Consider the following 11,205-nt stretch of genomic DNA (forward strand, 5'->3'; position numbering starts at 1 on the left):
ATAACCATTTTCATTTAATCTTTAGCCAACATTAGAAAATCCAGTGCTTCTTTTCTCAGCTGCTTTTTCCGGGTGGAAATACGAACTTAGTCATTTAAACTATTCTGCTAGAAAGAAAGGGAAAGTATTCATGTCATGAATTCCTCAATGAATAGATTTCTGGGTAACTCTTGTCCTGTTGTTTAAAAACTAAAGCTGACACAGCATGGAAGAAACATTTCATTGAGAGAGAACTCTGAAGACCCATTAATGGTGGAAATAAACTTTAGTTACAGCCCTGAGAAGCGTCATCACACTGTTGCATTTTCTATTAAAAGTGCAGAGTAAACGACTTGTATAATAATAAGAGAAAAGACAAACAGTGCCTGTTGAAATTTGTTCAGCTTTCTAAGGAAGTTCTTTGTCTGTGTTGTAGTTCCTTGTGGTCTCCATCAGAGGCAGACAAAGATCACATGTCAGTGCGATCAAAATTCTGAATGTAAACAAATGAAAAACATTTGCATTACTTCGGCACAGAAATGCAAAGTAAAAATGGACATCAAAGGACATTTAGACATAAGCAGTCTGTGACTGCAGGACATGTAGTTCTGACAGTTTTTGACTCCAGTTACAGCACCTGTCTGTGTCATTCAGCCTCTTGGGTCGTTCTTGGATCAGGAACGAAACTTGTCTGCCCTCTTGCTATTCCTACAGAGCACAAGCTGCTCCCAACACCCCCTTTAATAACCCCAAGCCTCTCCCTCTGCCTTCTGTCTCTAGGGCACGAAATACAGATACTCACATTTCAGGCCTTTTGCAACATAATATGCTGTGATGATCAGGTCTCGCCACCACCAGCAGAAACCTTTTATATATTGAAATGTGTTCAAGCTTGCTAGAGTGATATATGATTTTATCTATTTAATGAGATGGAAAAACATTTGACTCTCATTTTAAGAGACTTAGACAACTTTATTTGTCATCCTGCATGCACAGAGTGCGTACAGAACGAAATTTTGTTTGCATACAGCTTGGAAAATCACGGTAAAATGCAGTAAATTTCAGTAAATTACAGTGTCTATTTTGTGGCTTTAGCAGCTCAGAGTCCATTTTTTCGCTTCAGCAGTGCAACGGTCTGATGGCATATGTGCAAATGTGCAATATGCGAATGTGGTTAGGGTTAGGGTTTAAAGAAAGTTACGTATGATCGAATCAAAAAATAAACTTTGTAGCTGTTGTTTTACCATTTTCATCCATCCATACAAAGATTATCTAAACAAGACAAAGGGCTGTGAAAAAAAATAGGGCTGGGCGATAGGATGATACATATCGTACGGACGATACCAAAGTGTCTACAGTGCTAATTCTATTCTATCGTTTCTAACACCATTTTTTCTCATATTTTCCAATGTAGACTACAACAAACGTATTAGTGTAGTCATGTAGCCTACACACAGTTTATAAGTGATAAACAAGATTTATTTATTTTTAATTCACAAAGAAGCAGCATCTTGTGGTTTTGCAACATGATGCTGCTTTACGGCTTTTGACACACACGCTGGTTTGTGACATGCTTTACGTTACTTAACTCATGAGAACTGAGAGATGGAGATGAAGGAAGCGGAAGTCTTAAAGTAAACCCATGGTCGCAACAACCAGAGACAGCTACACCTGGCAACCCAAGATGAAGCACTTTTACCAAAAAGAGGGCGTACATCTGTGATTTGGTTACATTTTGGATTTAAGAAGTCCGAAAAGGAGCAGACAACGGTCATTTGCAAACTATGCTACAAGACTGTTCCCTCACCCGACAGCAACACGACAAACCTCTTCTATCACTTAAAGAACCACGAAAAAGAATACATAAGGATCCAAAAAGTGCGAGGTAAAGCAAGTTGTGAAACAGCAGGAGGAAGTTGCAAAAATAAAAATCATAGCCAACCGAAGATAACTGAGTCGTTAGCACGATGCACCCCGTATGAGAAAACTTCTCAGCGACATAAACAAATCACAGTTGCCATTGCGCATCACATATGTAAAGGCATGGTCCTCGTGTACGAAGTGGAGAAGGAGAGCTTCCGAGAGCTTGTCAAAGTACTTGACCCGAGGTACGTTATGCCCAGTCGCAAGCACTTCAGCCAAGTGGCGTTGCCTCGCTTAAATGACGCATGCCGGGCCAAAGTAGAAAGGGAGGTTTGCAGCGTGGTACATTATGTCTTGACAACAGACCTGTGGACAAGCAGGGTGATGCAGTCCTATATGAGTGTAACTTAACCATCTATTTCATCAGTGAAGACTGGACCCTCTGCGCTCGCTGCTTACAGACTGCCTACTTTCCAGATGACCACACAGGAGCCATGTTAGCCCAAGGTATGTTACAGGAGCAGTAATTGTGTCATTCTGCTATTGCTGCATATTTATTCTATTCATAATATGTATTTATATATAAATAAAAGCATTAAAAGTATCTAGGTCTGAGAGATGCACTGGAGTCATTGGAGCTGCAAGAATGCCACCTAGTCCGTGTCATTACAGATAATGCCACCAACAACATCACTGCAATGGAACTGAATGAATGGCAACAGCTACAATGCTTTGGTCACATCTCCAGCTTTCAGAAACTTGTAACTAACTTTCATTCAAAATTGTGTGCCTTTCTACTCAGAAACTTAAACTAAACATTAGTGCACTTTGATTTATTTATTTTGGTAATTTAATTTAAAAACCTGTAGGATTTTGAAAAAAATTTGAAGGGTACTGTAGCGCTACCTCCGCCTCATTTTATGTATTTATGTTGCTGCACTACAATTTATTTTTCTAATTTGTGACAGTTCTATAAATGTCACTTCAATATAAAGTAGGAAAAAAGTAAACAATTATGTTGTTTTGACATATTTTTCAGAGATTTGCTGAAAACTTACTTAATTGGGGCATATTGCGATATATATCGTTATTGTAATATAAAATAGTCCATATCATGGTATATGATTTTTTCCATATCGCCCAGCACTACCCACACCCATACAAATTTCCTCTGCTTTAACATTTTTACACTTTAATGTTTCAGACCATGAATCCAATTTTTTTTTAACATCAAACAAATATAACCAGAGCAAATACAAAACATAGTTTACAATTATGATATCACTTAAGTGAAAAGACTGCTCTCATTATAAAATTAGCTGGGAATTAACTCTAATCAACCGTATTTTGTTTGAGTCAATTTGAGGAGCCACAACCCAAGGTCTGATTACTGTCTGACCTCTAGAAACAAGAAATCTCCTAAGTAGGACTTGCCTGACAACTTGTAGTAGGCGAAGGAAATCTCAAAATTCAACCTTTTACACCTCCATGTTACCCAGGGCTCACATAGACTACGACGTGGGTTACGGTTCTGACCCAGTTCCGGTTTGCTGCGGACCCCCACTCACACTGTTCCTAAGGAAACAGCGGCCAGCTGCGACTCCGGATAGGGCGCTCGTGAGAACAGAGGCTCCCATGGTCCTTTCTGTTGCTATCCCTCATAAATGATTAAAAAACTTCTATGGTTTTAATTTTTTAAGGCAAACTGGTTATCCACGTGCATAAACATCCTATTTCATCCTCCAAAAGCCCCTCTGTTGCCTGGTGTTTCTGTGTTGCCGTTTTGTTTACACTAGTCAAGTTAGTGTAAGTTGGTGGGGTGATTTTATTTTGAAATTCACCACAACTTTATCCTGTCGAACGCCCGACGTTACCCGTTTGGCTGGTAAAATTCGGGAGCTTGATCCGGGGACCGCTGTGGCGTCCAGTCAGACTTCCTTCTTGTGGACTTTGTGGCAGCGCCACACGGCCTCGGTAGCCGGACCCGCAACCGCACGTGTCTGATGTGAGTGGACACGTTAATTTTTAATTACATGGATTCCATGCAGCGCCGGAACTGTATCTGGACCATATTCAATGTGAGCCCGGTGTAATGGATGTCAGGAACACATAATAAACAAAATCAAAGAGCAGTTACCAGTCACCTCAACCGCAAATCAAGTATTAAGTCATTTTAATACAACCATTTAAATTTTTTTATTCTTGAGTGATTACTTCCAAAAGACACTTATTACTTGTGTCTTCACAAATAAATAAATAAATAACTCAGAAGCTCAGAATATATAAGAAAAAAAACTTACTGCGTTCCAAGCAGTCCTTGCAGATATAAATATTAAACAAAATGATAATGCAATGATAAATGCGCTATATTGCGCAGTGTGGAAGGTTTGCAGTAGTGTTTCGGATGATGGATTAAACAGGGCTTCACGGGATGTTTAAAAGCTTGAGATATTGTTTTAAAGTTTAAACATAGTCCAGATTTTAAATACACCACAACACAAACCTGTGAGGTCTATGCAGCTGGGCTTACATTGACAATTAAATACATACAGGTGGATGCAATTTACAGATGAGGTGGTTTCTCAAGGCAGTTGTTTTTTTTGTTTTTTTTTTTCAGGCTGTTGAAGCAACTAATGCTGAAAAATGTACGCTGCACTCTTCATTTTTATTTGTAAAAATCTTTGCGAACCACAAATAGTTTCCCTTCTACTTTACAATCAATCATTATTTTGCATTGTGAATAGCATGAAATCCCAATGAAATACACAGAAAGTTGAGGTTGCAAACTGACGATCTATCTAAAGCTTCAAGAAGCACAAATTCTTTCTCCAGGCACCATAAACAACATCCTCCAAAAGACAGTGGCCAAGAAATCAGTACCTTTGGCGAATGTGCTTCTGATAAGGTATTTAAAGCCCGTAGATCCTTCAAACCTGTGGATTTACAGTATTATTGTTTCCAAAGTTAAAACACGTATTACGGAGTAGAAGTTAAGCTTTTAAACTTTAATTTTCAGATAGATTTGGTGTGCAAAAAGACGCACAAAAAAGACCCCCCACCCACTCACACGTTCAGATGTAACACTTTAAAAGTGCTAAACTTGCAGGGCTTATTTACACTGCATAGAAGACTGGCTCAATGCCTTCATCACATCTATATATAGGCACAAGAAGTCTCGCACATGGTCTATAGCGGCGTGCACACTCTGTCAAGCTGATCTGAAGATAGCAAGAAAACAAAGAGACCTGTGAAAGCTGAGATGACATCCTGTCACGCCCAAGATCACTAATTTAAGAAACAGCTGAGCCAGCTGTTAGAAGACCTTGATGAGGCTAATATTATCCAGCGTGCGCAATAACACATCACAGTCATCGTGACTATTATTGTGCTGGGTCATATTCATGTGATGGGAAAAGGAAGTGGGACACCTCTTTCGAAACAATGCTTCAGGCAACTTCACGTATTCTGAAACAATGCAGTGAGGAAAATTCGACTGGGATTCACCGCCGCTACAACCCCGCCTGCAGCAACAGAGCTCAGACTCACACACAGTGAGTGGGACAGTGTAATGACATTTCGCTAATGAAGAAATTGAAGGCATTAGTTTAAAAAAAAATGCAGAAGTGGGTAAAAGGTTGGGACTGTTCAAGACGATGTTTACCACTCTTAGAGTTAAAAAACAAGGAGCGGAGAAGCAAATCTGCAACTGCGAAACTAAAGCCAGAAATCTCTTCAGTCTGCAGCTTGCGCTCCACTGAAAATCAGGCCAAGTTTACAACTCATACACTGTTATGTGCTCACACCAGATAAATAAATGCATTAGTCATAGCAAGTCTCATAAGTGTTTCATTATGTATTAAAATAACCCAGAGAAGGATTACATTTTTACACCGTAATACTTTGAAGTTCCGTCTTGTCTAACTTTAGCAAACGTTTCATAACAGAGGTCCAAATGCGTAGCAGGCGGTTCAGCATGAGGATTTGACAAGTGAGTCAATCAACATTTTTTTTTTCTGTCCTTTGACAGTGTTGGTTAAGAAAAAAATTTCTGAAAAAGTTAATTCAGACCATGCTGATCTTCTGACTTTTGCCTCATTGGTCAAAGAGATCTTTTCAGGGTCGTATCGATTTTGTCATCTAGCAAAAATGTTTGTTTAAAAGCATTAAACAAACATTTTCATCATTATGGAACCCCTGGGGATAGATAATGATAGAATCCCCTGCATTAGTATCGTTTAAATATTACGTTTAAAGATTTAAGGCATCTTTTATTCATAGAGCAGGAGTTGCAGAAAAAGGTTGAAAGGTGAAATCCTTCCACAGATCAGACCTGAGTCAGCAGAGACAGTGTGAGCGGTTAGGAATAGGATAGACATTAATGAGCTGAAAGTGGAAACTGCTCTGTTCTGTAGAAAGTTTATCTTTTCCTAGAACATAAGAAGCCCCTACTCTACTTAAGGATGGGCAATAAGGATTTAAATTTTATTCCAATCTTTTCTGGTGTTTCTCTTCATGATCATTTAAACAGTCATATATATATATATATATATATATATATATATATATATATATATATATATATATATATATATTATTTATTACTCACTCCCCTGCCAGGCCGTTTGAGCCTGGCAGGGGAGTGAGTACACCCTGGCGGCACACCAGGCTTATAATATGATGGGGGAAAACCTGAGATATATAATGATAAATTTATTTATAGATGCTTTCTTATTTTTGTAATTTTGGTAATTAAAAAAGATGATTTTTTATATGAATAGGTAGGCTATACTCCTGTCCCTTTAAGAGGCTGCACTAAGTGTAGTCTGTAGTCACGTGACCATACCTGATCCTGTGAGAAAAACAAAGCAAAAGAGACAGGGAGATTGAGAAAAAAAAAATCAGAAGCAAAAAGTATAATTAAACAAAGATTGAAGGATACGTGGCAGAAAGAATGGGAACAAAGATAACAAAGAAGGATGGTATTATAGGGTTCAAAAGAGAGTAGGACAGATGGAAGCAGGTGCAGGAAAATGCCAATATTGTGTAGAACGTGAAACAATATAACATTATTTTAGTTTGTGGGAGATGTGATATGATGACAAGATTAATGTCATCATATCTATCTACCTACCTACATACACATACATATATATATATATATATATATATATATATATATATATATATATATATATATATATATATATATATATATATATATATATATATATATATATATATATATATATATATATACACTCCTTACTTTGTGTGTACTATATATAATAGTTTACGTAGGTTAAATTGAAGTAATGAAATTAATTACACTTTCAATGATTTTGTCTTGTCATGTGATGCAACTGTAAAATATGTTTTCAACATTTTTCATTATTAGCTGCATTATTTACATGCCACAACTGTCCGGGTTTTCTTCAGTCCCAAATTTATCTTTCTTTTAAGCAACTTAAAAGCGTAAGAACCTTCTTTCAGCCAGCTGACTGGAAAATATTATCAGCTGGTGGTGGAGGGAGCAGCGCTGCATTATTTTGGGCCCTATGCAGCCAGAGAAAACTCCAATACTAGCATTTCCTCTTGTGTTGTTTTAATAGGACTTTAAATTTAAAGAACAGTATGATGAAAAGTTTTACTGTTTTTTTTTTTAAAATCCATACATTTTTAAAACCTTTGACTATCTTATAGACTAACATGTCTTCTACATACAACACAGCGTAGAGAGCCATAGAAACCGCTCTAAAAATACAACTTAGCTTTAATCAAATAGGTTACATCACTCCAGTTATTAAATCTGTGGATCCTGAAGCCGTGGGTTAGGGTTAGTGGGACCCCACTGTTGGTCATTAAACCTTAGTAGCAGGACCGTCGCTTTAAGGAGTTACACTGTGAATTACTCATAATGCATTTATCTGTTATAAGTATTACAAGCAATTAAAACTGCTGGTATGATTGGATAAAAGTAGCATAATGGCTGCTGTCATGTCCTTGTTTACATGGCTAACTGCTGCCATTTGTGAGCTCCAATCAGCAACGTCCAGACTCAAAATTCTCAGACGCAGTCATTTTGCAGATTAGAAGCCAAAATGTTTTGGGAACACTTTATTAAGTTGAGCAAATTCGCTGCTAAACAGCACACACCAATGATTGCTTTCAACTATATTTTGAAACAAACATAAAATGCACTGCTAAAAAAAAAAAAAAGATATCAAGGAACCACATTTAATCAGAGCGTAATTTCTATTCATTTAAACTTCTGCAATATTGATCAGGTCAGTTCCGTAGTAGAGAGGGTTGTTAATCAGAGTCGGTTATTTTAGTGTTAATGAAATTAACAACAGGCTCGCTAAAGGAGCAGCAATGAGGCAACCTCAAAAACAGGAATGCTTTTGCGGGTTTAGGCCACAGATATTTTTTTTTTACCAAATGTTTGACTGTTTTTCAGTAGTTTTGCATTTGACCAGAGTCACTACTGGTAGCATGAGGTGATACCTGGACCCTGCAGGTTCACTCTGAGCTCATATGACAGACGTAAAACGGTCTGGAGAAGAACAGTGGTGAACGTTATGCTGCCCTGCAACATCGTTCTGCCTGGTCGGTTTGGTGAGACGTCAGTGTTGGCCTGGGAAGCATATCCATGGAGGGACGCACAGACCTGTACAGGATCAACAATGGCACCCTGACTGCCATTAGGTATCGGGAGGAAATCCTTACCATTAGACCCTTCCTTGGTGCAGTGGGTCCTCCTGGTGCATGATAATGCCAGACGTTATGTGGCAGGAGTATGTAGGCAGTTTCTATAGGATGAAGGACCTGATACCATTGACTGGCCTCCATGCTCCACTGACCTAAATCTGATAGAACATCTCTAGGACGTCGTGCTTATGTCCGTCCAACACCACCAGGTTGCACCTGACTGTCCAGGAACTCAAGATGTCCTGGCCAGGAGTGGGAGGAGATACCCGAGGACACCATCCATCCTCTCATAAGGAGCATGACCTGACATTGACCCATTCTGGAGTTGCTGCAATGACATTTCAGCAGATTGCACCAGCCTGCTGCATCGTTTTTCACTTTCTCTGTGACTTTAGCTAAAGCCCTGAGTGGGTTGATACTTTTAATTTCATCAAATAATATTGTTTTCTTTTGTTCCTAACATGTTAAACCACTCCACATTAATAATATTCACTATTAATACCCACAGTATTCATTTTATGGATATCCAACATGTTTTGATGTGTGTTAAAGTATGCATTTCATGATTTTTTTTTACATTTATTTTTGCAGTGTGTATGCTCCCATGCAGCCAACCGCACACATCAGTCTTTTGGGTTTGCAAATATCATTAGATTTTATTTTATTTTTTTCGGGGAATTTTTCCACCGGCCCAGGTAAAATTTAAACAACACTACATTGACCATGCCAACCTTCACCAAACACAGCCTTCTAATATAACAAGAAAACGCCTATCTGGCAACGAGTCACTGTTTCACTCATAAATGTTTTATGATTAAACAAATTCTTCCTCCAAATATTGGTTTCCAACGTCTGAGACATAATCCTGATCTGTCAAAGCCAGCCCAAGGTTCTCACAGGTTCTGAGCACAATTTCAATTGGAGTTCCTATTTTGCATAGATTGCAGTTCTTAGAAGCACAGCAGCTGTTTAGTTCAGTAGGAAATCAGAACAAAAGAAGAAGAAAAGGCTTTTACTTGTTGATGTACTAATACACAGTAACAATGTGCATAAAATGCAAATCCATCTCAGACATAACACTATGAATAAATATATTATCATTAAAATGATTATATGAGGGTTAAAGATATACAGTTCTTATGACAACTTCCAACAAATTGTATTTTATGATCAGCAAACTGTTATCGGGTATAATCTGTGTCTAAATCTGAATCTGACTAGATGACTGTTTTGTATTGGAATGATTAGAAATAACTCTACAATCAATGTTAGTGGATATGAATTGGACCTCTTTTGAAATTAACTTAGGAATATTGTTGATTTAATGTAAACGAGCAGAATTAAACTGAATTTTCCCCTATCGTGCCATTGTACACCTTGAGTGTTTATTTCAACAATTGATCTACCACTGAAGTAAAGCCCTGGGTGTGTTACCCTTACTTTACATCATCAACCTATCATCATATGATGAAATAAAGGTGCCAATAACCTCCCGTGTAATTCTCAGTGGCTTTTAAAAACGACTCGATGTCAGAGCACCGGTCCCCATTTTGTTTGTAGAGCATCAGACTGAGCAGCATCCCACACTGAAAAAAAAAACCCCGTCTGCTCTTCTGTGAACTAATATTTGAAGTTGATATTGACAAGACAACACCCAAGTGTTGCGTAACTGACTTCATGCCAGCAGGATCACCACACGGACTGAGTCCAGCTGCAGAGGGCAGCGCTGGGAGCAGCTGTAAGCGACAACATCCCTGTGGCAGCCTCGGCGACATGCCCAGCCTGACAGCATTCAGATGAGTCCGCAGCCTAATTATCACCTCAACTCTAAAAAAGCCGCTGCAGCCTGGGAAATAACTGTCCACGCTCAGCGCGCAGAACTGACCTGTTTTTCAGGGGCTGACTCTTCAACTCGTAGTATGTTTTAGGCTCGTCCTGGAAGTCCTCTCCGACCTCGAAGTCTGGAACTATTCCCGACTCGGACTGCATTGCCGCGGTTGTCAACTTCAGAGAAGCGCTAAAGCCCTTAACAAATAAATATAAACAACAAAAAAAAAAGGGCGGACGATATTTGTACCGCCGTAGTTGGCGGAGTAAAAGCAGCCGTCAAACGCGACGCGAGCCGCCTCTGTCCCGGACCAGGAGCTCTGTAGTCCGTCACAGCAGCGAGCGCAGCGCGGTTGACGGACTTCCGAGCGAGCGAGAACTACAGGCACCAGAATGCAACTGATCTGTAACGTCAGCACGGCGTTGATTGGCTGAAGCAGCGGAGGCGCTTTTACACACGATGAATTGCAAGACGTTTCATTTAAATTAAAATGTTTGTTTGGTGAAACCGAACGGCTTCATACATTAAATAGATTTAAATATTGATTTTTTTAATGTACTGAAACAACACAACTCCTGGAGCAACTTATTGCTATCCCACAGAGAGCAAATTAAACCCAAATGTTATCTGATTTAAAAATTAATTAAAATCACAAGGCGGGTTTATTAGAGTAGCACCAGAATGTAAATGTAATTTTGAATGTAATTTTCTTGAATTCCAAATAAAGGAATAGAGGAAAAGACATTTAGTAGTTGTTAGTAGTAATTATAGTTGGAGTGGCTTAGGTTACCCTGAGCTATCTCTGCAGTTATGCTGCTATAGGCTTA

The 11,205-nt window shown here is 38.7% G+C and overlaps 1 protein-coding gene across 4 annotated transcripts in view; it reads right to left on the minus strand.

Annotated features, from left to right (window-relative positions):
• Positions 1-10,711, minus strand: part of LOC105928551 (microphthalmia-associated transcription factor) — a 52,138-nt gene extending 41,427 nt beyond the window's left edge. For 2 of the 4 annotated variants that reach the window (XM_036128756.1, XM_036128753.1), the window contains exon 1: positions 10,436-10,711. In XM_036128756.1, coding sequence (XP_035984649.1) covers positions 10,436-10,539 — 104 coding nt within the window. In that variant the 5' untranslated portion in view covers positions 10,540-10,711. The remainder of the gene's footprint in view (positions 1-10,435) is intronic. The other 2 variants (XM_036128758.1, XM_036128755.1) reach the window with 1 other exon arrangement.
• Positions 10,712-11,205: the final 494 nt, after the last annotated feature.

The sequence above is a fragment of the Fundulus heteroclitus genome, unplaced genomic scaffold (genome assembly GCF_011125445.2).
Source record: "Fundulus heteroclitus isolate FHET01 unplaced genomic scaffold, MU-UCD_Fhet_4.1 scaffold_115, whole genome shotgun sequence".
Classification (NCBI taxonomy): Eukaryota; Metazoa; Chordata; class Actinopteri; order Cyprinodontiformes; family Fundulidae; genus Fundulus; species Fundulus heteroclitus.